The 27,829-nt window shown below is 37.4% G+C and overlaps 1 protein-coding gene and 1 long non-coding RNA gene across 5 annotated transcripts in view; both read right to left on the minus strand.

Annotated features, from left to right (window-relative positions):
* TANGO6 (transport and golgi organization 6 homolog) overlaps positions 1-27,829 on the minus strand; it is a 184,672-nt gene that overhangs the window by 135,992 nt on the left and 20,851 nt on the right. For all 4 annotated transcript variants that reach the window (XM_081512685.1, XM_081512686.1, XM_081512688.1 and 1 more), the window contains 5 exons: positions 25,586-25,748; positions 21,712-21,794; positions 6,225-6,337; positions 4,379-4,555; positions 1,462-1,600 (listed from right to left, as the gene is read on the minus strand). In XM_081512685.1, the coding sequence (XP_081368811.1) occupies positions 1,462-1,600; positions 4,379-4,555; positions 6,225-6,337; positions 21,712-21,794; positions 25,586-25,748 (675 nt within the window). The remainder of the gene's footprint in view (positions 1-1,461; positions 1,601-4,378; positions 4,556-6,224; positions 6,338-21,711; positions 21,795-25,585; positions 25,749-27,829) is intronic.
* Positions 8,534-14,415, minus strand: LOC145514605 (uncharacterized). Its single transcript, XR_014060267.1, has 3 exons — positions 10,982-14,415; positions 9,285-9,422; positions 8,534-8,646 (listed from the first exon to the last, which is right to left on the minus strand). It is a non-coding gene; the product is annotated as an uncharacterized LOC145514605 (long non-coding RNA).

Raw genomic sequence — 27,829 nt, forward strand, 5'->3', positions numbered from 1 at the left:
TGAAAGAGGTAAGTTGCAGAGTAATACATATATCATGATGCCAAGTATATGAAAATGTTAAACTTTACAATAAAAATCATAAACACACACAAAGAAGTAGCCTGACAAACTACTTACTTTATCACTATTTTTATGATCTCTACCACTAAGCCTCCCTTGAACTGAGGTCATATAACATTTCTAAACCCTTTTTAGAGACTATTAGATACTTTCACCACCAGAGTCCTTTTTCCCTAGGATATTCAGAACTGAACTTCTACTAACAGGTAATTCATTACTGTGGGTTTTATAAGATTTTCCCTAGCTTTCATCTGTAAATTTCCTTGGGAAAGGAAAACCTCAAGTTCCATAACAATGAATAGTTTACCACAGTATTAATAACTGACAGTTTAGAGCAGTGGTGCCCAACTGTTTCTGGGCAGTTTTGCTCTCCAGTGGGCACTTAGCAATGTTGAGGGACATTTTTGGTTGTCATAATTGGGAGGTGACACCGACTATGAGTCGAGGTCAGGGATGCTGCTAAACATCCTACGATGGACAGGAAGCCCCCACTCAAAGAAACAAATACCTAGCCCAACATGTCAATAGCACCAAGGGAGAGGAACCTTGGTTTAGAGCAAAGCCCTTTGACTTTTTGAAACAAATTATAAAGAAATGATCCAGTTAGGAGAGTATTTTCTTGGGATGTTATTTATAGTGAGTGGCTGCACAGGGGTATGAATGTGAATAAGAGGTGAGAAACCTCAAAAAAGTATCCCCCACTTCAATTCTAGGAACGTTAGCCCTGATTTCCTCCTTGCATTCTCCCAACCTACAACAACCTTAAACTCCACAGACATTCTCTTACAGTGGACATTTTCTTTAGGGAAAATACCAAAGAAGGCAGAGATCAATGACAGGGAATCAGAGATGCTGGCTCATAGTCTCTAACGATGCAAATAAGGAGTAACAGTAGGATGTAAGTTACTGACATTAGAGCAAAAGAAAACAAAGCCATCAGACTAAGAAATAAACCCGGAAAAGGTTTCAAGTGGCTACAAAATGAAATGAGAGAGGCTGAACTGCTAAATCTCCTTTGCAAATACCTGACAAAACAACAGTCAGAAAGGATGAGGGATTATTCCACAGCTGTAAAACCTGCTATTAACTTCAAAAGAGTTCTTACTGTCAACACAGAGCAAAGATTAACCCTTTCGTAGATCAATCGCTTTACTTTGGTCATCTCTAAAAATTCAGTGGAGATTACCTCGCAAAGTAGTTCGATCCTATGTGTACTATTGAAGGTAAATTTCTTTTTGACTGAACCAAACGCTACTAAAAAATAAATTACCCTATGGACTTTATTTCTCCTAAATTAAGACCTAATTTTAGAACCTAAAATTATGACTGCCTGGCAAATTCAAAGGAGCTCCTGATACTACCCTAGAATAAAAATGACTCTGAGCTATACACAGTTCTTACCTTCAAGCAGAAGATGAAGAAATCACCTGCTAAACCACATTCCTGGCAATGGGACAGCAAGCCCCCAAGGTGCTCCACTCGGCACTGCTCTGAGGACACCTTCTGGTACAGGGCTTCATCTTCATCTTCATCTTCATCACTGCAATGCAAAGGGAGATTTATAACCCAGAGTTATTCTTTTTGTTTTTTGGAGACCCCATTAATAATCTTCTAAAGTAACATGTTAATTTCATACAGTAAATCATTATAAAAGCTCAAAAATTTGTTTAAATTATTTTCCTGTTTCTCCATGCTGAAAAAGTTATTTATTCTCAGAAGCTAGGCTATCATGTCCTGTATAGTCATTTGCTCAAATGGGGAAAAGATTCATTTGAAGATGGATGTTGAAAGATCACTATTGATATTATTTCAATAAGCTTCAAACGCAAGGAGGAATTGAAGTATAGGTTTATGCATAAAGAAGAGAAGAGACAAGAGAAGGCTGAAAAGCGAGGCCAGACCACAGAGAATGTTGGATGCCATTCAAAGGAACTTGGATTTTTTTTCAATGAGCTGCTAAGGGTTATGAGCAGTGGAAAAAAGACATAATCTTCATAGGAAGAGATTCAGTCAATCTCAGTGAACCAATTGTTGACTTGTGAAAATACACAGATTCAGAAAACTGAGTAGGCTGAATTTCCAAGTAATAAAATGTGCCTAAATTATCAAAAACAGTGCTGTGATTTCTACAAAAAGTTTAAAGAAAATTCTCATGAGGTACGAAGGCTTCTAGTTTTCATTCATCAGATAAGTGAAAAAGCCAACATACAATATTCTTATACTATATCATGTAAATAAATACAAAGGTACAGAAGATACACTAAAAACAAGACACTAAAATCATGTAAACTGTGATTAGGATAGTTGGTAATCTTTGTTTCCTCTTTATGCTTTTTTATATTATACAAAGAACATTTACTACTTTTGTGATGAAAGAACAAAACTTTTTTCAGATTAAATTGAGGGGAAAAAAATGACAGGTGTTGCTTCATTTCAGTGAAAAGTACAATTATTAAAGTTAATTTAGCAAACCGTCTCACTGGACAGTATGTCCCAATCTGCTGGTTCACTGGTAACATAGTATTTTTACTCCTTTAGTAGAATGAATCACCTAGAAGTTAAGTTTAGGATTACTTCCTGTATTATTCTAGAATCTTCTAGAGATCAGTCATGTTATCTCCAACACATTTTAAGTTGGAAGAAAAGCTGAAATTGCGTCTAAGCTTCTGTGAACCATCCTATCAAAATGAAATACCATATTCAGATATTCTTTAAAAACTTAAAAAAAGACATGCTAACAATAACCTTAAGAAGCATTGTTTTATTATTCATTCTTAAAACTGCAATGGAAGAATCAATTTCAAATAATCATATTTAGCTCCAGGAAAGTGAAAATTCTGGATCCAAAGATGATAAAATCTAAGCTGCTCTTTTCGAGTTTCTTTAATCAGACTTCTTATTGATAACTAGTGCTGCTGGGCAGAATGGTGGAGTGAAAGGTAAGTGGCAAGAAAGACCACGGGCTTGGGGGATGAACACCATGAGCAGTTTTAGAAGAAATCACAACCACACACACACACCACACACCACCACCACCCTACCACCCCACCACCCCACCACCCCAGTCTGGTACAGTGTCAACTTACTGGGGACATGGAGTGTCTTCAATATGTAATGAAAGCTATGGACCCTATTTTAAGCAAAGAATCTGTATTTGCATATAAAAAATCCCTTGTGTATAATTTCAAGGGTATTATAGAGTCCCAGAAGTCCATGTAGAGACCCCTGGTTAAGGATCTATCACTTCTGGCAGTGAATGGAGATTCATTCAATCACTGCCTATTTACTTTTTTTCCTGCCAAGGAGAGAAACTATAGTTTCAATAGAAACTATTGATTTTGACATACTTGCACTAAAGACTTGTTAAGATAGCAGTAAGTTTTAACTGCTGATAAGTCAAATACTATGAAATTCTCTATGCAGTCACTAAATTGGTTCCAGGCTACACTGTTCCAAAGTGGTTTTAAATAAACATGACAAAAAATATCAAGCTCCCTTCGTTAAGGGGCATAGTTATAACTGTAAAACCTACACTGATGGTTCTATTTGCAATCAATATATTTTTCTATTTTTCTTAAGTTCTTCTGATTGAATAAGTGTTTTAAAACTTAACCCCAAAAAAAACCCATTTAATCAAGCTAACCGTGAATAAAAATATTAGACTTAAACACTTTAACAAACAGCAGCACTTTGAATGTGATGTGACATTTGAGTACAGCAGCTGTCACCAGTTAAATATTACATGGACTCTGATCAACAAGAACTTATGTTCTGAAGTGGTAACACCTACACATATCACCCAGAAAATGGAAATCATGTGAAATACATTGGTGAGACATAGGAGAAATAAATTATCCATTTCACTAACATCAATTAGCTGCTTTCTAAACAATCCCTAAGAGAAACAAATCTCTATCACAAAATTGCCGTAGAGTGCTCTGAGAGAATTTTCCTTAGGAATAAGTCTGATTCTGAACACACATATACCATTTTGAGTGTCAGACAACTGGATTGTTAGAGTGTTGAGGGTGAAAGGTGTCTGCCAATTACTCTGATGAACTGGCAAAGACTTTGTTAACTAAGTGGGCTTGTTATGACGCAGAGCTGTGAGAGTGCAGTAAACTGCACCTATAGGTTAGCATCTAGGAAAAACCTGGAGGATCATTTAAGGCTTACCTTTCACTTAGAGAATATAAATAGCACCTTGGCTGCTGATTTCTGGTTTCCTTTCTATCAGCGCCCCTTAGTGGACAAGTCATAGAACAGTCTTTCGGGTACAATCAAATCGGAAGAGATAGCAAAGAATGGGTGGACTCACCAAACGGTCTCTTTGATGGTGATCATAATGCCACCCTGAGTGGCAGCTCTAAAGTGGCACAGAGAATGGACAGAGGGCACAGATTTGTCCAACCCTGCAAATCCTTTCAGGCTAGCAATTGCCTTCTTTCTCTCCAGTTTCCCCAGAATCCATAATAAGATCTCTTGGCAAAGTGACCTGGCAGAAAAAAGCAGTTATAAATGAACTTGTCATCTTACTCTACATGTCTAACAACTTAACACAGAAAAAGAAAGAATGACTGTCAGGTTCTATGCATTCTAAACGCTGGGACAATCACCTAGTATTACTGACGTGTGGGAGCAGAAACTATGCTTCTTAAGAATTTCAGAAAGCAAACATCCTGAAATTTGATGAGTGACTGACTAATCTCTGGCTGTAGAAGCAGCTCTGACGTGACACATGAGCCCCACATGATTTTTTTTTTAATTCCAAGTCTACTCACTGCCTTTGGATTAGGCACTGTGAAAGAAAGTTGGCACAGATCAAACCATCTACTGTCAATGGGACCAATAACTGGTGACCAAGAAATAGTACACCAGCAAATTCTTGCTGATTCCTTACCCCCTCTTATCTGTGCCAATCAACCAGGATAGAAGTGGAATAAACGTTTGCTTCTTCCTTCTCAGTCTGATGAGGACAAGATAGTGCTGTGAGGACTTCAATTTCAAAACTAGAACAAGAGTTATTATAGGAATGGTTTTCAGAAGCCATATTCACACATTTATACCCTCCATCTTCCAATGCACTTTCTCTTGTAACTTCCCTCATGGCTGTAGGCTTCAGTGACACCCTAACCAAAAGGCAATATGTAAGCTGTGAATAATATGCCAGGCTAGTACTTCCCTTTATCAATTAACAATGATGATGATAATGACTATTTATTGAGCTTGTAATTTGCCAAGGACAGTGCTATACACTTACTTCAATATAGTTAGTCTTCATAATAACCCTATGAAGAAGATACTATTACTGTATATGAGATTACATATGGGGGGATTTCCAAACATCAAAAATTAGAATTCTGTAGGACTTCGGAAAGGATAGAAAATTTTTAAATTTTTATTGGAGTATAGTTGATTTGCAATGTTGTGTTAGTTCCAGATGTATAGCTAACTGAATTAGTTATACATATACATATATCCACCCTTTTTTAAGGTTCTTTTCCCATATAGGCCATTATCGAGTATTGGGTAGTTCCCTGTTCTATACAGCAGGTCCTTATTATCTATTTTATACCTAGTAGTGTGTATGTGTCAATCCCAATCTTCCAATTTAAGTCTAATAAGGAGGGAGAAACAACACAAATCACTGTGAGAATAGAGTTGATACAAAATGAGTCCCACTTAAATTCTAATACAGAAGATTATTTTCTGGATGACTGAGGAACTCCTTCATTCTCATTAACACTGTGCACAAACACCAAATCCAGGCCTAAATCACAGAGTGCCACATTCAGATCCAGGTTTCTCAAACTTGATTTCTAACTGCTCACAGTGTGTTTATGGTCTAACCTCTATTTCCTCCTCCCCAGACATATAGCTCCAGTATTGTTCACTGGCCAAACAGAGACATGCTCATACGTGTAAACAGATTTTCTCTCTGATGTCTAAAACACAGAGACTGAGGAAAGTCATTCTAGAAACTAGATCCAATTCCCCTGCAATCTGCAAAGTGCTCTTTCTTCTCTAGAGGACTGTCAGAAGTTTTTCTGACTTTGAAAGAAAAAAAAAAAACTACGAAAGGGCACAAGTCATATTCAAAATGAGAACAACATGCAAGAAAGACTTCACTGTTTACAAACAAGAAGGTTCTCTAGGTTGTTTACCTTATGTGAGACACGCTCTGCTTGGCAAAACAGTAGAGAGAGAAGAGGACTCCCAGGACAGGAAGCAGAGAATCCACCAAAACTGATAAAGGTTCATTCCCGACCACGTACACCTAGGGCAAAGGACACAGTGGTACAGTGAGTGCAAGGCCTGAGGAATGGGAGTCAAACACCGCACCCATATCAGCTGGGCCTGAAGGCTTACCTCAAGCAACACTCTAGTCCTAAGGCGAACACTTTTAAGTCTAAGGCTAAGGAAAACACCTGAGATTGGCAGACAGGTTGAAACACAGGGAGACTGAAATGAAGCATCACTCTTCATGCGTGCAGCCTGAAGAACTGCTGGGGAACCAGGTAGGTGGACCCATTTTCTGACCTCTTCCTTTCCTACTTCTGACTAGCTCAGAGCCTCTTCATCTACTATTCATCTATACAATAATTATCTTACTGTTCAAGGCCCTGCTACTAGGACTAACAAGCAAACAGAAAAGCTTAAGACTAGATTTGAAAGAAAACAAAGCAAAACAAAAGTTTGCTCTAGGTTTGTCCTTTTTTTTAGTATTTGTTTTTATTTATTTACTTGGCTGTGCTGGGTCTTAGTTGCAGCATGCAGAATCTTCTACCTGTGGCATGTGGGATCTAGTTCTCTGACCAGGGATTTGAACCCAGGCCCCCTGCATCGGGAGCACAGAGTCTCAGCAACTGGATGACAAGGGAAGTCTCTAGATTTGTCATTCTCCAGATGTGACTGCCACATGGGCAAATCCTATTCTCTCCAGTTCAATCAACGTGCACCTAGATCTGCACTGGCTTTATAGGGTTAAGCGTGTAAGGATGCTGAAGCTTATTAACAATAATTATATTAAATATTTTATTTGTACCTTTCAAAAAGGATTCAACGAACTTTTCTGAATACGTATTGGAATCAAAGAACTGTTCTAGGCATTGCACTATTCTGAATATCAAAGTGAAGAAGAATTGTTCTCTTTCATTGCTTGTGATCTAACAGAAAGAATAAAATGAGTTAAACCAATAATATTAATGTAATTATTGTTCAAGGTGGATAATTTAAAATACCTTATGAAGTGCTAAAATGCTATTCAAAATTCCAATCAAGCATAATAGGATTTAAAAATGCACTTAATTCTGTTCTAATAAATTAACTAAAACCTGATGGTGTCAACGGTAATAATAGTAAAAGAAGAAAAAAGAGGCTCTGACAATGATTACACACTTAATATGTGTTCCAGGAACTATGCTAGGATTTTTATCTTTCAGGTACCAGGTTAGATTCTTTTAAAGAGTTGGCTCACTGAAATTATAACAATCGCACAAATTCTGTATTAGCAGACCTATTTTTTTTTTTAAGTATAATTGTTTTATAATATTGTGCTAGTTTCTGCTGTACAAGTGAATCAACTATATGTTTACATATATCCCCTTCCTCTTGAGAATCTCCCTCTGACAACCTCCCCATCCCACCTCTCTAGGTCATCACAGAGCACCAAGCTGAGCCTCCCTGTGCTATACAGCAGCTTCCCACTAGCTATTTTACACACAGTAGTATATATATGTCAATCCTACTCTCCCAATTTGTCTCACCCTCCCCTTCCTCCAAGGTGTCCACATGTCTGTTCTCTACAAGCAGACCTATTTTAAACAGTGAAGAAAGGAAAACTTAAAACAGGCCCTAATTAACACAAAGAGGAGTGAGGTGGAAATCAATGATGTTTATGGGAAACTAAAGGTCAAGGAGGCACAAGCTGGAAACAACTCTGTGCTTTTCCAGAGAACCCTGTCCCTTTAAATCAATCCTAATTTTTCATACTCCTTAAGCCTCCCAACTCCTCTGTGGAGCCTGATAACGAAGGAGCCAGCTTCCTGTGCATGATCTAATCTCCATAAGCCCAGCTAAATGAGGTACATTGTATGGCAGTGTTCAGAAATAATATGCAGGCCTAATTATGATATCACAAATTACAGGAGGTAAAAAAGGAGATCCCCCAGATAACATAAGGGCCTATTGTTTGGCTCTGGATTGTGTGTTCCCAGAGGTAATCCCTGTGGAGCCATCCTTCCTTACCAGCATCTTCAATACAAAAAACAAACAAACAAAAAACACAAATGAAACTAAACCTGTATTATTTACTGGGCTAAAGCACTTCAAACTTTAACATGAATTCGTATCAAGCACATCTCTCAGAGAGTATGCTGTTGTTGATAAATTCCTCCAGTCCTTAAATTCTCTTCTAATAGTCGTCTGTATTTTCTTAGAAGGAACAGAAAAAACTGTAGTTACTTATACATACAAAAATGTTATCCATCTTTATGTAAAGGTGCAGCATATGTTTACTGAGTGCCAACTTGTGAGACATATTCGTGGTTCCAAGGATATAGTGGAAAACAAATTACCTCCTTCATTCTAGCGAGAGGACAGAAACTAAATAAATATACAATATCAGGTAGCGAAAATGCTAGGAAGAAAAACAAGTTTAAAAGGACAGAGAGTGATGGGGGAAGACTATGTGAAAAGAGGGAGAAATTAAGAGTAACTCTTATCATGTCACCAACTAATAAAACATTCAGTTCATAGATAAGAACAGAGAAAAAACTTTTTTTCAAAGTAGAAAGATTTAAAGTCTCCTTTGGCTCAAACTGATCAATTAGCTTTTTCTATGAGAGCTCAAAGAACTTGAATGACTTCTGCTTGAAACAAACAGGATTGTCACCTCCCTTCCAACATTAATAGTTAAAATTCTTCCTTGGACTGAGCTCCAATCTACTTCTCTTTAAATGTCCTTACTGGAAGTATATCTATCGTCCAAAAGTTTTGGACTGGCCATCTAAAAACAATCATCAATATCTATTTTTTTAAATCCACCCTACGATTGCTCTGTATCCTAATGACCAGACAGCATTTTACAGATGAAAGACAGGCAGTGGTACTTATGAAATTGATCCAGCTTAAGTTCTACCTCTTCTATAGGCCTGCTATATCATTTCATTGTTCAACAGTTCATTCATTCATTCTCTATTTCAAATAACCATCAAGCATCTAACCTCCATTAATGACTTTTCTTCTATAAATTCCAAGAGCATTTTAGAGCTTGTAACATATAATCGGTCTTTGCATATACAGTTATCTCTGACCTCTTCAACTAGCCTGGAAGGCAGAAGTCAAGTTTCCTACTTTAGCATCTGTAAGAATAGATGATTAAGTTGTGTTACCTGAATTTTTGGTGAATAAGCAGTTGAAACACAGCAGTATACAATTTAAAGGCACCCCGCTCTTACCGCTTTTATTAAGCAATCAATAACAACCATTTATTGCATGTCTGCTCAAAAATGAACCAGGTATTCAGCTAAACATTTAACATATAATCAATCCTCACACGAGTCTTGCAAGTTAAGCATTTTATTCTCATTCTAAAACCGTGGAAAAGTGAGGCTCAGAGAAGAGAAGTTAGTTGGGAAAAGGTAAGACTGTTAGAAAATGGCAGGACCAGGACGAACCCAGACCTGTCTAACATAAAATCCATGCACAACCCAGAGACAGAAAACAGACCAGCAGCTCCCAAGGTTGAAGGGAGGGAGAAGTGGGAACCAAATGCTTAATGGGTATGGGGTTTCCATTTGGGATGATGAAAAAGTTCTGGAACTAGCCAGTGGTGATGATGGCTGTGCAACACTGTGAATGCCACTGAATTACACATTTTAATATGTATAATGTAAAATGTATAATTTTATGTTATGTGTATTTTATCACAGTGAAAAAAAAAGAGCAAAGCATATACCCCATGGCCTCCCAATACTGATCTCCTCTTGTGCATAATATTTTTCTTTCTTCAATCCCTAACCTGTACCAACTTTATCCCTGCTGGAGCCCCTCAGAATCAGTGGATCCCAGCTTGTTAGGCTATTAATGGCCCTGTTTCTGCAGCCTCTGCAAAGTAGGGCTGAATCTCCCAGTGGCACCATGGACAGCACATGCGTGGCCTCCTCTTCCCCCTACTGAGAATCGTATACAGCCCCTTTCTACCAAGGTTTCCATAAATCTCCAGGGCCACAGTGTAGCCAGTCTCTTCCAAGGACAGCCCCTTCCTTCTAACCTCTTGCCTCACATGCAGGTTAACAGTGTGGTCTGCACCTAACATCTAACATTACCTTTAACTTACACTCCTAAAGTGAAATCTGGTCACTTTCCCCTTAATGCAGATGTTCCACATCCCTGACTTGTATCCGGAATTCAGTGACCCACAGAGGGACACAGAAGGCTGGACTGATGCAGCCAATGTGGCAAAACGATCTCTTGGTGCCAGCACTAGGGGAAAAAAACCCTTGCAATGAAGTCACACTACAGATGGAAAAAACTGTTGGGGCCAGTTTTCCTCCTAATCACCTGCACACTAGGCTGGTGACAATACCAACTGAAGAAGCAACAAAGACACAATAGGTAAGTTGTTTCTGCTCAACCAAGGGGAGGATATGACTGCCCTACCTATGTGCTCTAATACCCAAATGTTGTGGAATTTCCTTGGACTATGCTTATGTGCAGTCTCTTTCTAGTGGACAGTCTTCCCTGCTCACTAGGAGGCAAAGTAGGATGGGGATTCAAGTTCTGAAACACAATCTAATACTTGTTATCTTATTTCTTCCTGTGATAAAGATGTTCCATATCAATTGGAAGTTTCATTTTTTTAGCAGTAAAACTATCAGGTGTGTTACACATAGGATTGCTTATAAATACCTCCACTGACCTGTTGAGAGATTTAACATGAATCAATTGACTTCTCTGAATCTTAGTTTCCTTATCTAAGTAGTAGTAGTAGTGGTGTTAGTCGCTCAGTCATGTCCGACTCTATGTGATTCCACAGACTGTAGCCTGTCAGGCTCCTCTGTCCAGGGGATTCTCTAGGCAAGAATACTGGAGTGGACTGCCATTCCTTTCTCCAGAGGATCTTCCTGACCCAGGGATCGAACACGGGTCTCCAGCATTGCAGGCAGATTCAGAAAAATCAAGAGGTTGGATTAGCACGCTTTAAAACTCTTTCCTATCTTATCTAGCATTCTCTCACTGGACTGCAAGTTTGCTCATGGTGGTCTATACTTTTCTGGTACCTCAGCCATTGAGCAGTAAGACTAGTTGAGAAAAATGAACCATTCCTCCCTTCCCCCAAATATTTGCAACACTGACTCTTCAACTTGACTAAGATGTAATAAATTTCTAACCTTTCCTCACATGTTCTCTGTTCCATCAGTTCTGAAGTAAATACTCTAAAGATGAAATCCTGTTTAGCTGAAAGGTTTCCTGGTACCTCAAGGGTACTTAAGGTATCTGTACAACTAGGGATCACCAAACAAAATACCAAGAGATGGGAAAGCTAAAGCAGGGAAGGGAGAGGCAGACTCTCAAGCTATCTTTTTAATTCTTTGGTGTGAAAAAGCCTCTCTGAGAATAAGTGAAACGGTTCTTTGAAGAAAAGTGGGATTTCTATAACTACTTGTGACTTTTTCAGTATAAATGCATAGGACAAGACAGAGGGGCAAAATAAGAGACCAGTATGTATCTAGTAAAACCAAAACAGCTCAGAAAAGATTAGACAAGGAGACAGATGGGTACCAATGACCCCACTGGCAGCCTCAGGATTTCCTCGTTCCTTTTTGGGGATTTCCACATCCATTTAGGAATGCATCTTGGCCTACTATTACAGATCCAGCCCTGGGAAGAGGCGTCTGTGGTTAAGCCTCACAATCCTTCATCTAAATCTAGAGGACTGCTGCTCTGACAAGTAAGAGAGGCATGTTTCTGGGTGCTCTTAACTCTAAGTCACACTCTACTGTAACTCTTTCTTTGCTTGATTGGGAGCTCCTTGAAGGTAGCAGCTGATTCTTAATCATTTCCCTACTTGTAAACCAAGCAAAGTGGCATTCAGTAGGTACTTGGTAAATTTTCTGGCATCTGATTGACTGAATCAAAGAATGAACAAAGTAGATCGGATGCCGTCTACTTTCTCAAAAGTTCTATTTTTTTGTGGAAAAATGAAAATGCCCTATTTTCATTTTTTATTTAAAAAAAAGCTGCAGCATCTAGAAATTATCAGTCAATGCAAATTAACTAAACAGAATGACAGAACTTCAGCCACAGAAATAAGAGCAGATTGAACAGGAAGTTTGATTTTATTCTATTGACTTGTTCAGCATCTAGCTTCATGTCTGGGGGACTGAGTTTCTCTGGGAAGACTGACTGGTAATCTGAATTTAAAAAGAAAGGAAAAACTAGGAGGAAACAAAACAGTCAAAAGTATTAAGAATAAATATGTGTTTCTGTTTCAAAGCAAAACAAAACAGAAAGCAGCTCTCCTGTGCTCATTTCATAGACTTTCATCACGTTGTTAAACACATCCCTTAGACACCCCTGCAGAGCAGCTGCAAGAGCACTGGGAAGCACTGAAAGAGCAACTGGTGGTCCACTGGTTTAGACTCCGAGCTTCCAATGCAGGGCGTGTGGGTTCAATCCCTGGTTGGAGAACTGAGAGCCTACATGTATCATGGCCACCCCCCCAAAAAAACATAAAACAGAAGCAATATTGTAACAAATTCAGTAAAAACTTTAATTGAAAAAAAAAGGAAACATGGGTGTGAACTTTGTTTCTGCCACCTATACGGTTGCTCAAATCTACACAGTAAGTGAACACATTTAAACCTCTCCACATCCCAGTTTCTTCATGTATAACGTAGGCATTAAGCTTTTAGCATAAGGACTGATTAAGATAATTCATGTTAAAATATTTTCTAAAATTTATAGCCACGTGCAAATGTTAAATTTAGTCCTAAATATTTTATTCTTGTTGCTGCTCCTGTAAATGGAACAGTTTTCTTAATTTATGGCCTTATCTTCTGCAGGGATGTACGTGTATGGAAATACAAACATGATGAGGCTATTCAGAATCAAGCTGACTAAATTCTAACACTGAAATTCAGTACAGGCTGGAACTTGATTTTACCCCTGTTAAAGATTAAACTAGTCAAATGCTGGCTTCTAAAATATCCCAGTGATCCTTTTGATTAGTAGTGTTCCAAAATTTCTAATGTACTTACTGAGTTTAATTAAGACTTGTAAGAAGCAGAAGAACCAAGCAAGTTACTTAATATAGTACTTTGCACTGTGCATGCTTTCAGAGCATAACGCATAAAATAGTCTTAAAAAAAGAGTTTCCCTGAACCAAAAAGGAACTGGTGTTTTTTGAGCACCTATTATAGAATATAATGAGCCTACCAAAAGTTACTTGATTCATCCAGGAGGCAACTCAAGTGTCAAATTTAAGTGACCTAACATCACAGGGATAGTCAACCCTGGAGCCAAATTCCAATCTAAGTCCATTTGACTCAAAAAGCCAAGTGCTTTTCACTACATTATAGCACAGAATCTGAACTGCAGCATTTAAAAAATTTACTGCTTGAATCTCCCACATCCTTGAAGGATTTTTTTTTTTCAGTCTTCTGCATGTTATTCAAGGGTACAGTTCAACAGGAGACGGAAACATCCAGAAAGAATGACTGCCTTTAGGGAGCGTCCACAGGTGAAAGGGAGACTAATGTCTCACTGCAGAGCCTTTGGCACTTATTAAATTTGTACCTTGTGCAAATATTATCTTTCTAAACAAAGAAAGAGAGAAACAGAGAAGGAAACATTGGTCCTTGGACCAGCTCTGCCACTCACTCATATGGTTTGGGACAAGTCACTTCACAGTCTTTTGGATTTTGTTACCTTTACTGTAAAAGGAGGGATTAATTTGAAAAAAACCCAAAGAATGTACCACATCTAAGGTGAACCTTAAGGTAAACTATGGACTTAGGGTGATATTGACATGTCAATGTCAGTTCATCCACCGTGACAAATACACCATCCGGTGTAGAATGTTGACAGTGGGGGCAGCTTCGCACATGTGGGGGCAGGGGATACATGGGAATTCTGTACTTTTCACTCAGTCTTTCTGTGAACCTAAAACTGCTCTACAACATAAAGTCTGTTAAGAAAAAAGGATTACACTAAATAATTTCTAAAATTCCTTCCAGCTCTGCTGCTGCTGCTGCTAAGTCGCTTCAGTCGTGTCCGACTCTGTGCGACCCCATAGATGGCAGCCCACCAGGCTCCCCCGTCCCTGGGATTCTCCAGGCAAGAACACTGGAGTGGGTTGCCATTTCCTTCTCCAATGCATGAAAGTGAAAAGTGAAAGTGAAGTCGCTCAGTCGTGTCTGACTCTTCACGACCCCATGGACTGCAGCCTACCAGGCTCCTCTGTCCATGGGATTTTCCAGGCAAGAGTACTGGAGTAGGTTGCCATTGCCTTCTCCTCCAGCTCTAAGATTGCAATATTCTAATTTACTCTACACAAATCATTAAAAATTCAGAAGGAGGAATAAACTGGTCAATCTTTCATTAGAAATTCATTAAGATTAGATGCAGGGGTGGAGTGGGAGAAAGACTTGGATAATTAAAGATTTCCTAAACCTGGAAACAGAGAGATAAAATGGAAATGAGAATGTAGAAAAATAAACTAGGTCCTTTCTAGTCTTCCCAATCCTAAAACTTATTCTGCCATTAGGGAGTCTTGGGCAAGCACAGTGAGGAATACAGAGAGGCAACATCCCTCCACCTCCAGTATTGGATTCTGGCCAGTTCTCTTAGCAAGAAATGTGCTAATCAGAAAGAACTGGAACTCTCTTTTTGGCTGTGCCACATGGCATGTGAGATCTTAATTTCCCTATCAGGTATCAAACCATCTGCATTGGGAGTGCAGAGTCTTAACCACTGGAATGCCAGGGAGTTCCCAGAACTGGAATTCTTCTATCCTATCCTACCCAGAACCAATCTCCACGCCATCTGGGCCTCTCTTCACCTCTGTAGGTAAAGAAAAATACACGAATCCCTTTCATACCAGGGAGGACAAAAGAACATAAACATTTTAGAGATCAGGCTCCAGACACTCAGAGGCAGGAGACAGAAAGGGATGCCACTGAACTAAAAGCTATTTGAGAGGCATATACCTTTTTTAGCTTAATTTTACCAGAAATAAAGCACACACATAGAAATGAGAAGAATTATTTATGCAGATTAAGTACAAGTGGCTATGCGGAGTTTCCACTTTAGCTCAACCAGCACCTGTATATATACTACCTGTACTGCTAAGAACTTTCCACCTGCCCACAAGGGTCACCCAGCTCCAGCCCGTGCTGTATGTGAAGGATGCAAGTGTAAGCAGGCCTTGTCATTGTTCCTGCCATAAAATTTTCATTCAGAGAGCTGGTAGCTGATTCCTTTAAATACCAAAATGTATTATATTCTAACAATTTTGGAAAGAATTATAGCTAAGATGAATTGTGTGTAACCCTTGCCTTCTTAAACAAAGTACACTGAACACAAAATACTTGTTTTTCAACTGATTATATACCCTTTGGGGGTATATTTTTGAGTCTCCTTTCTTGATCTTCTATGTTCTTGTCACTGTGCCTTAGTCAGTCTAACTTCTGTTACTTCTAATTCTGCTGTGGTCTTTAAAAGATAACCAGTCTGATCAGGACTGCATATAAAGCAGAGATGAAACTGGCTCTGAGGACTAAGGGACTCTGAGTAAGACTAAAAGGGCAGCCAGCTGGACATCTGTCATAACATAGGTGACACAGGATGTTAAATTGGAAATGTCAAGTAAAACAACAAGATAAAATGGACTTAAAACTCCAAAGTAAAACACCAGACTATGATGCGATCAAGACTGTAAAAAAACTCCTCATTCGGAAAGAGGGAAGGAAAGATCAAAGGTGTGGAGACCGAGAAGAGACTGATGAGGAGGATTTCTTCAGGGAAAGCTGCTGGTGACAGTGAGTCCCACTCCACAACCCACCAATAACAAAAAGATAATAACTCAATTTAAAAATAGGCAAAGGTTCTTCATAGAAATTTCTCCAAGGAAGTCATGCAAATGGCCAATAAGCACATGACAGGCTGTTCAACATCATTAGCCATGTTGTTGTCATTTAGTTGCTAAGTTGGGTCTGACTCTTTTTGCGACCCCATGGACTGTAACTTCCCAGGCTCCTCTGTCCACGGGATCTCCCAGGCAAGAATACTGGAATGGGTAGCCATTTCCTTCTCCCAGGGATCTTTCTGACCTAGGGATTGAACCTGTGTCTCCTACACTGCAGGCAGATTCTTTACCACTGAGCCACCAGGGAAGTATGCCTCATTAGCCATGAGGGAAACATAAGTCAAAGCCAAATAAATATTTTTTAAAAAACGATCAAACACTGAAGAGTCAATTATAAAAGATCACATATTATATAATTTCATTTACATAAAATATCCAGAAGAGGCAAATCTATAGAAATAGAAAGTAGATTAGTGGTCACCTACGGTTAGGGGCAAAGGGAGGAGAATGGGAGGTAGCAGCTAATAGATATGGAATTCTTTAGGGGCATAAAAATATTCTAAACTTAGATTGTGGTGATGGCTGCACAACACTGTGAATATACCAAAAAAAACTGAACCGAGCATGCAAATGGGTAAACTGTGTGGTATGTGAGTGCCATCTCAATTAGTCTGTTAAAAAGAAACAAGAGAAAGAGAGCGAACACCAGAGCTGGCATTGTTCCCAAATGCCTCTCTAAAATTAAAACACCCTCTTGCACCCTCTCTTGTTTCCGAGTGAGTTGCTGGATCAATTCAACCACCCCAGATGTTTTCCTTATTTCCTGCCTTTGAGCTGTACTCTATAATTTAGTATTAGCAGAAAGTTAATAAAGACAACATACTCTTTGTTGCTCAATTTTACACCATGTTTACCATTTTCCTCCAACATACACATTTCCTCTGTTTTCCCTCTGCAGCTGAGCTGCCAAAACCTTGTAAAGGGAATAATTACCCTTCTGTACCCCTTCCTGCTTTCAAGACGGTCCCAGTCCTTGTGCATAATCAAGTGTCTACAGCAAACTAATGTTTTGCCTGTCTCTTCAGGAAGCTTTTATTTCACTCAACTGTCACTGAGCTATGAGGGGATTTTCCCCCCTCATGGGGGGCAAGAATAGGAGAAATGGACAGGACTCACTATTTCTCCATCTCTTTGAGTTTTAGAGGCTAATTCACCTGCCAGAAAGAAGTTGTCATGCTTTCTTTTTCTTTTAAAAGCAATTTATTGACTTCTACTGAACACTATGAGGAGTTTGCACCAAAGTTTAGTCAAAATTAGTCCTATCCCTACCAGCACTTTCAAGTCTTTCTAACATTCCACACCTGGCTATTTTACTATTTTTAATCATAGAATTTCTTAGCTGGAATATGACTGAAGATAATCTTTCTAAAAGTTATTTGGGCCTTATTCTCTAATTCAGAACGTCTGCTTTCTAGACTGTTGTATAATTTCTTGTCTTCATGTTATCTGAAAAGTACTTGCCTACTAACAGGTAGAACAGGATATAAGAACTTCCTTTTCATAAGTCTCTAAATGAGGCATTAAATAAAAACAAACAAACAGTATTATAGCCACTAAATCATCATGTCTTGTTTTATCCATGAACAATTTAATTCTGTACTTGTGTGCCAGGTCAATGCTATGAAGGTTATACTCTACTTTTTTCAACTGCAAAATTTAACAAAAGGGTAGTAAACGTAAAACTTTAGTAAAAAGTGACTGTTACAGAGAATGAGTTTTGAATTTTTAAGCAGCATGTGTTTATATCTACCAATTTATTAGTATCACACATAAAGTGTAAACCAAACCAAACTAAAAGCATCTGCCTTCCTCTTGGGTTTTTTTGGCCATGCCACATGGCATTTGGGATCATAGTTTCCCGACCAGGGATTGAACCTTAGCCCCTTACATTGCAAGTGCAGAGTCCTAATCACTGGACCACCAGGGAAGTCCACATCTGCCTTCTTATCAGAAAGAACATGACCTAGGATTAACTTTATGCCCCTATACACTGCTGGGAGTAATGTAAAATGGTATAGACACTTTGGAAAATGATCTGACAGTACCTCAAATGATTAAAACACAGGATTACCATACGATACAGCAATTCCACTTCCAGGGATGAGAAATGAAAACGTATGGACACACAATAACTTATACATGAATGTCCAGAGCAGCATTATTCATAATAGCCAAAATGTAGAAACAACCCGAATTTCCACCAAATGGTGAATGGATAAACAAAATAAGGTACAACCTACAACAGAATACTATTCAGCAATGAAAAGGAGTGAAGTGCTGCTTCATGCTATAATAGAGATGAACCTTTAAAGCATCATTTTAAGTGAAAGAAAAGTAAAAGTGAAAGTCACTGAGTTGTGTCCGACTCTTTGCAACCCTATGGACTATACAGTCCATGAAATTCTCCAGGCCAGCATACTGGAGTGGGCAGCCTTTCCCTTCTCCAGCAGATCTTCCCAACCCAGGAATTGAACCAGGGACTCCTGAATTGCAGGCAGATTCTTTACCAACTAGGCTATCAGGGAAGCAAGAAAGTCATCACAAAAGACTACATACTGTATGATTCCATTTATATGCAGTGTTCAGAAGAGGCTAATCTATACAGACAGAAAGTAGATTAGCAGCTGCCTAGGGCTGGGTTATGGGGAGTGGTGTGGATTTCTTCTGGGGTAACAAATGTCCTAAAGTTGACTGTGATGACAGCTGCACATATCTGTGAATATTCTAAAAGGCCATTGATTTGCACACTGTAAATGGGTAAATGTATATTATGTAAAATATACCACATAAAGTTGTCTAAAAAAAAGATTTACTCGAATGCAAAAGACCATCAACTGACGACAAATAGAGTATGTTAAATATTCATAAGTTAAAATATTTTACTTACAATAAAAAGGGCCAAAATGCTAACTCATGCAACAACCTGGATGAACCACAGAAACATGATGCTAAGAGAGAAAAAGAAGCCAGTCACAAAAGAACACATGTTGCATGATTCCCTCATATAAAATATTCACAAAAGGCAAATCCACAGAGATATAGAGCAGATTAGTGGTTGTTGGGGATTAGAGGTGGGAACAAAAAGAGACTATACGTAGGCACAATGGATCTTTCTGGGATGACAGAAATGTTAAAACTGCACTGTGATGAGTCTCACAACTCTGTAAAATTACCGAAAAATCACTGAGTCATATACTTAAAACATTATTTTTTGATCTGTAAAGTATATTTCAATAAGGCTGTTTTATAAAAAAAATTTATTCTAAAAATATTTTAAAGAGATAAATAATTATTAAAATGGGTAAAATATATGAACAGGCAAGTTAAAGAAGAGAAAATATGAATGAACCAAAAGACAAAAAAATGTTTAACCTCACTAGTAAGAGAACTAGCTACAAACTAAAACCACAATGCACCCAACAGATAGACAAAACTCCCTAGAAACAACTCAAATGTCCATCCATCAAGAGAAGAATAAACAAACAGATGATATGATCATAAAGTAGAATAATATCTGGAAGGGGAAATGAATGGATTTAATTTATACATACATATATATATATTACAATGCCAGTTAAATAAAATATAAAATCATGCACAACCATACCAAAAATAGCTTAAGGAAAAATAAATACAAATTCAGGATAGTGATCCCTTAGGGTGAGGAGCAAGGGAAATGTGATCAGGGATGGGCTGACAGAAGATTTCAACTGAACTGGTAACATATAATTTTTTTAAGCAGAGTAGTGGGTGCATAAAGGTTTGATTCGTCATAATTTTTTGGTTTGTTTGAACCATTTCACTACAAATTAAAATTTTTAAAATTTACTCTAAAATGTTTAATTCACTGCCATAAAAAAGAAATAAATTTGGAATAAAATTATTTAATTATTGAAATTAAATTCATAGGCCATAAAATTCACTCTTGAAATGTACAATTCAGTGATCTTTAGTATTTTCACAAAATTGCACAACCATCACCACTATTTAACTCCAGAACATTTTCCTTACCTCAGAAAGAAACTCCATTCCCATTATCAGCCACTCCTAATTCCCCAGACCCAGCCTCTGGCAACCACTAATCTACTTTCTGTGTCTGTGAATTTGCCTAGTGTGAACATTTCATTTAAGTGGAATCACATGATGGATAGTCTTTTGTATCTAGTTTCTTTAAAAATTAAAAAATCACAATTTTAAAGTGCTCATCCATGCTGAAACATGTATATCCATACTTCATTCCTTTTTATGGGATGAAAAATATTCCATTATATGAATATATCACACTTATTAATCCATTCATCAACTGATAGACATCTCAGTTGTTTTCACATTTTGGCTATTATGAATAGAAGAAGAAAGCTCAGTTGTGTCCAAATGGCACCCCACTCCAGTACTCTTGCCTGGAAAATCCCTGGTAGGCTGCAGTCCATGGGGTCGCAAAGAGTCAGACATGACTGAGCAACTTCACTTTCACTTTTCACTTTCATGCATTGGAGAAGGAAATGGCAACCCACTCCAGTATTCTTGTCTGGAGAATCCCAGGGACGGGGGAGCCTGGTGGGCTGCCGTCTGTGGGATCGCACAGAGTCAGACACGACTGAAGCGACTTAGCAGCAGCCTTTCCCTTCTCCAGGGACCTTCCCAACCCAGGGATTGAACCCAGGTCTCTCGCATTGCAGGCGGATTCTTTACCAGTTGAGCTAGTATGAATAATGATGCTATAAACATGTGCCTACAGATTTCATATGAACATATTTTCACTTCACTTGGGTACATAACTATGAGTGGAATTGTTCAGTCCTATGATAACTCCATGTTTAACTTTTTAAGGAACTGCCAAACTACATTCCCAATGCAGCTGTACCTTTTTACATGAAATATAATTCTGAAAGCTATTTACTCTTGTAAGTGTTTTTAATAGTATGATATCATTATAAATGTACTGAAATAAACTTTAAAGAAGAGTCTTTACCCCAATGTCATCTGGGCCTAACAGTAATGGATTTCATTTTTGTCAAAAATATGTATTTCATATATATTTAAGATTGTACTCATAGAGAACACATAATTTGTATAAATATTTTTTCACTTTTACTGTATATTTAGGAAGTCATTTCCATAACTCATTTACTCAAACTTACTTCTTCATGATGACGATTCTATCAAAAATTATAAAGTAGATTCAATATTATCATACATGTTTAGAAAGCCTACAGTATTGCAAATGCCTTTGTCAATTTCTTCTAAGGATATGCTTTCATCAGTGGCATATGCTTTCATCAGTGGCATATGCACTTAGAAGAATCTGAACTGCTTAAGATTCAAAGTAAATGATAAAATTAACAGCTTATAGTTTCTAATTTTCAAAGTAAAAAGATTTTGATGGTTTGGAATTTAAGATTAGTAATTCTAATCTTAAAGTATCAGTTTAAAAAACAAAATTATTTTAAAAGACTAAGTACAAATATTAACTAAAAATATCAGTGACTTAAATTACCAACCTTATATATATCCTCAATACATCTACTAAGTTGTTCTTCTGTCACCAAAATGGTCCCTGGCACCATGTCACTCTCTGGAATCTCTAAAGGACAAAAAACAAAATTACTCATGCTCAGCATCTCAATGGGCCTAAGGAAAAATGTTTTACTAGAAAGTTTGTGAAGTAACAGCTAAAATTAGAAAATCAACATGGTTAAAACACAGGACCAATGAAATACAATATTTCACAGAATGTTTCACTGATTACAAACATGCATTGTTATTTTATGTATCAATAAGAAAGAAAAAAAAAAAGCACTTCCAGGTAACCTATGAAACATTATCACTTAGAATTCTAATTTTAAATTAATGAATGGGAAGTTGGAGATTAAATTAAATGACAATGGCAGAATCAATAGTTGTATCTGAGTTACTGGTACACAAATGTTCATTACACTAATCTCTGTACATGTATTTGAAAATTTCCCTATAAAATTTAAAATTTTAAAAATATAAAAATTTAACTTTAATTTTTTTTTAATTTAAATTTTAAAAATATAAAAATTTAAAAAAAAATTTAAATTTTAAAAATTTAAAATTTAAAAGCTCAACTTTTAAAACAGAGCTTTTTAAAAAAAAAGTATTAAGAGAACTTAGATTTATTTTATACAGTTTTGTTATATTTTGCTATTCTGCATGGCATACAGGATCTTAGTTCCCTGACCAGGGATTGAATCTGTGCCCCCTACAATGGAGGCATGGAGCCCTAGCCACTGTACCACCAGGGGAAGTCCCTATCATTCCTGATAAAAGCTAAATAATTGGAATAAACAGGATAAAGAATTAAAACTTCACATTAATTAGTGTTGAACTCTTCTGAAACATTTTAGGTATCTGTGTTGTGCCATAATATATTGCCCTTCGAGCCACAGAGTACAGCGATGTGATATCCTCAAGAGCCCTTGGCTTTATTACTGTCATCACAATTTTCTTCAAATTCACTGACATCCATTCTACAAGTTTTAACACTCACTTGCAGGCACAGACAATACCACAGTTGCTACCTGGCCAACAATGATAGTGAGACGCATCTAGATATTAAGAGTTGCTACAATGTGAAAGAGATTTCCAAAATAAAGTTTTTTTAATGTGAAAAAACAGTGCATCTTGGAATTGATAAAATATGGTAATTCATCATTCTTGCTACATATCCCTAAAAAATGTGCTGCAATATGAAAAACAAAATAAGAAAGCATATACATTAGATTGTTTTTCCAGTGGCAATGATAGGGTTTACGTATAAGATCAGTCATATTCTAACTCAGTCCTTTTTGTTATCAACAGATGTTATATGCAAAACATGTAGCTGGCATTACAGATGTAACCTAACGCATGAGAATGCCTGGTAAAGAGATGCCAAATAAATATTCTTTGAATGAATGAACAAGGCCCAGGACATAACTGACCCACAACTGGACTGAATCTAGGTCTCCCAAGCGTAGTGCTCTAGCAGTAGTGTCAGTCACTCAGTCATGTCTGACTCTTGCGACCCCATGGACTATAGCCCGCCAGGCTCCTCTGTCCATGGGATTCTCCAGGCAAGAATACTGGAGTGGGTTGCCATGCCCTCCTCCAGGGAATCTGTCCAACCCAGGGACTGAACCCAGGACTCCCGCACTCCAGGCAGATTCTTTACCACTGAGCTACCTGGGAAGCCCTAGTGCTCTAGACCAGGGTTCAAACTGTAACACACACTTGAATTACCTAGTGGGCCAGTCAAAACAGTGCTGGGCCCAACATCAGAGTTTCTAACTCTGTAGGTCTGAGGCAGAGCCCAAAAAGTTGTATTTCTAATAAATTCCCAGGTGATGCTGATGCTTCTGGTCCTGGGACCACACACTGAGAACAACTGCTCCAGACTAAAGGAAATACCTGGTCAGTCACAGGCAAGAAGATAAATAGATTAGGAATGAGGTATGGTCTCACATGAAATTAGATATAAATGAAGTCCTAGGCCTTAATGACAAGTGCCAATAGAAATAATACTTCATTTTTTGAGTCATTTTTTGAGGAATACACTAATCCCAGACTAGATTTCTATTAAATACATAAAGGAATTTTAATTATTTATTCAAATATCATGTTTATCATGTTTGAATAATCACAAGTTTCACTTCACCAAAGCTCAATTTGGTGAAGCTTTACTAGCATAAGAATTAGGCTTTCTTTATTCTCACCCACTGAATATTCACTGGAAGGACTGATGCTGAAGCTCCAATACTTTGGCCACCTGATGCGAAGAACTGACTCATTTGAAAAGACCCTGATGCTGGGAAAGACTGAAGGCGGGAGGAGAAGGGGACGACAGAGGATGAGATGGCTGGATGATATCACCGACTCAATGGACATGAGTGTGAGTAAACTCCAGGAGTTGGTGATGGACAGGGAGGCCCGGCATGCTGCAGTCCATGGGTTGGCAAAGAGTTGAACATGACTGAGCGACTGAACTGAACTGAACTTAAACCCCTCTACATACACTCAGAAACATTTATACTATAAATGACTTCAATACAAAGTCTACACAGAACTAAACTGAGCTTAACCACACATCAATATTTCTCTTTATTTTTAACCTCAGAAAATACTATTATGGAAAGGTTTTTGTTTTTTTAAAAACCCACTAAAAATGCTGAAATGATACTCTGTATCCTAGCACTAACCTCAATAAAGCATGAAAATATACAGAGGGAAGTGGTTAAAAGACATTAAAACACAAGGGAGAGAGGCTCAAGAGGGAGGGGAGATATATATATACAGTTATGACTGATTCCTGTTGTTGTAGGGTAGAAACCAACACAACACTGTAAAGTAATTATCTTCCAATTAAAAATAAAAAACACACACACACTTAAACTCACTGGCCAAATCTGGGAAAATCTGAGCATCAAAATGAATATAGGAATATTCAGTCATCCACTTCAAGAAGAATCTGAATCTCTATGGGTATTTAAATAAATTTTTTTTTTAAAGAGATGAAGCCAGGAGAAAAGAAAAGCTCTTCCTTACAGAAGAATATCAACTAACAAAATAGAAACAATTAAAAAAAAAATAGAACGTCACCATTTTAGGGGCAGAAATTATCAGGGGATACCAAACCACAGTATGAAGGACACAGTATAAAGAAACAGGATATTCACACTGTCTCATATGTCGACCATCCCATAGATTATTATTAATTCAAAAAGGAGGAAGGTATTTTTACAGTGGAGAAATCTGGTTGCTACCACCTTAATCAAATAATCACATTTAACTTTACTAATGGAATAAATTGATGGCATGTGTCCATAATCTGATGGACTAAAAAATAAAACCGTATACAGTATTCCTGCCAAAATGTTTAACCTGGATCTAATCACGAGGAAACAATTAGACAAATACAAACTAAAGAACAGTCTATAACCTGGGCTTCAAAAGTGTCAGAGTGAAAGACCATTAGGGATCTATTGTACATTAAAGAATTAATGTAACAAGTAAATGCAATGTAATTTTAAAAAAACATATAAAGGAAATTCTTTGGATAAGTAAGAAATCTGAATAAAGTCTATATATTAGAGGATGTCTGCAACTAACTCTCAAATGCTTCAGGAAAAAAAATATGTATGTGTGTAGGAAGAGAGAAAGAGAAAGTGAATATGTCAAAATGTTAATTATGTGAAGTATAGGGATGACACAACGTATTCTTATTAGAACTTTCACGAAGTGGATTTTTCAAACTAAAAAGTTGAGGAGAAAAAAACAAAAGACACTAAACTACGTAGACTTAAGTCATTTAAATCCAAAACACGGAAGAAGGTCCTTTAGAGGGACCCCAAACCACCCGACTTCCTTGTTTACCTGCTGTATTTAAACATCGATGAAGAGGAGCTAACATGGGCTGAAGCAGGTACTTGGCTGCCAGTTGTGGCTGTTCTCTTGACATAGTTACAAAGGTTGTGGTGGCAACTCTCTGAAATTGTCGAGCTGCCAATTTATCTTGAAAGTGAAATAAATCCAAAATCTAAAGGAAAAATTCCATAAGGTAAATACCAGGCTCTTTGTAAGAAGCACTATAATAACTAAGAAAAGAACACATTACACATGAATTTCTTAACACCAAAAAACAAATTCACTGCAGCAACACTGATTCAACAGAACTGTTTTGTTTTCTTTTTATTAATTTAACAACCCAGTACCAAAGGGTATGAGAACTGAAAGAGCTATGTTTTTGTTAAACAATTTTATCAGATTTATAAAATATGTGCTATTTGTAGAAAATTTGGAGAATAATTTTTAAGAAAAAAAATTAAATTCCAAATTACTACAAACACTTTTGGTGTATTTTTTCCAACATGTTCCTCATATAATTCTTTCCTCTTTTCAATTGAGACCATACTTAATATTCAATTTTGTGTATTGCTAAAACCTTCTCATATTGTTATAAATTCCTCAAAAATATTATTTCCAGATATTCAGCTTTCCCCCCAAATTTTACTATGATAAATAGGAATTATGGGGTCAAGGCATATAAATATATTCAGACTCTGAAGAGCCTGTCAGATCTGACCAAGGGTCTACTTTATTCTCAAAAAATAAACATTAAAAAACAAAAACCAAACAAACAAAAAAACCACTGATCTCTAATGTTTGAGTCTAAATACCCAACAGAAAAGTGCATTCTGTTCCTGGCTTAAAAGTGACTCAAACGTTTTGTAGACAGGAGAATCTGCTGTCCCAAAACTGTATGTGACCTGTGATGCTGCCAAAAACAAGCTCAGCAAGACTAAAACCTATGACTTGATGGTCTTATTTCCTTAAGTGCCAAAATTATAGCTACTAGTTTTAGAAAATATTTACTCATCATTACAAATAACTTTATCCTGTAAGATAATTTCTACTCAATATCTTCCAGTGTAAGATTTTACATCATATTTGCTCCCATGCATGCTTCCCCATGAGAACATGAAGACCAGCATAACAGCTGAATGACTTTCTTTACACTGTACTCCAAAAGGCATATCTTACATCTAAAAGCACGTGGAATGGTGACTAAGAACACTCCTTCCACATTTTCACCTACCAGATTAACCAAGAAAAGTTTTGTAACACACTGTGTAGGCAAAGGTGTGGGAAAACAAATACATATATAATATCAATCAAAAATTTAAATACATATACTCTTTAAGCCAATCATTTCAATTCTAAAAATTTTCCCTATTAACTGGAGCATTGTAACAGCAAAACAATGGAAACAACTTAAATGTCCATTAACAGGAAGCCGGTTAAATAAATTATGGTAAGTAATATGATGAAATACTATGCACCCAAGAAAAAGAATGAGACTGCTTAATTGAAATGATCTCCAAGGTACATTGTTAAGTGAAAAAAGCAAAACCAAAAAATAGTGTGTGCAGCATATTATCGTTTGGGTAAAAATTAGAATATAAAAACAAATATATACACATATAATTGTATACACATGATTCACAGATTGTCTCTGCAAAATAAATAAGAAACTGGTACAGAGAGAGGAGAGAGACTTATTTTTCCACTTATTCCTTTGTCCTTTTTAAAATTGTATACCATGCTAATTAACCTTTTTTATTTACTACATATTTTTACAAAAATAATTAAAAACACAGAAAAGATAATAAATATGACAAAACTATAGCTTCATATTCCAGTTTTGAGGGCAAGCTAGTCAGTTACTAATGATGAAAGTGAAAGTGAAAGTCACTCAGTCGTGTCTGACTGTTTGCAATCCCATTGATACAGTCCACGGAATTCTCTAGGCCAGGATACTGGAGTGGGTAGCCTTTCCCTTCGGAGAAGGCAATGGCACCCCACTCCAGTACTCTTGCCTGGAAAATCCCATGGACGGAGGAGCCTGGTAGGCTACAGTAATGGGGCCTTACATACACTGGAGAAGGAAATGGCAACCCACTCCAGTATTCTTGCCTGGAGAATCCCAAGGACAGCAGAGCCTGGTGGGCTGCCATCTCTGGGGTCGCACAGAGTCGGACACGACTGAAGCGACTTAGCAGCAGCAGCAGCAGCAGCAGCAGCCTTTCCCTTCTCCAGGGGATCTTCCCAAACCAGGGA

The sequence above is a fragment of the Giraffa tippelskirchi genome, chromosome 7 (assembly GCF_054371585.1).
Source record: "Giraffa tippelskirchi isolate mGirTip1 chromosome 7, T2T-mGirTip1v1.2.pri, whole genome shotgun sequence".
Classification (NCBI taxonomy): Eukaryota; Metazoa; Chordata; class Mammalia; order Artiodactyla; family Giraffidae; genus Giraffa; species Giraffa tippelskirchi.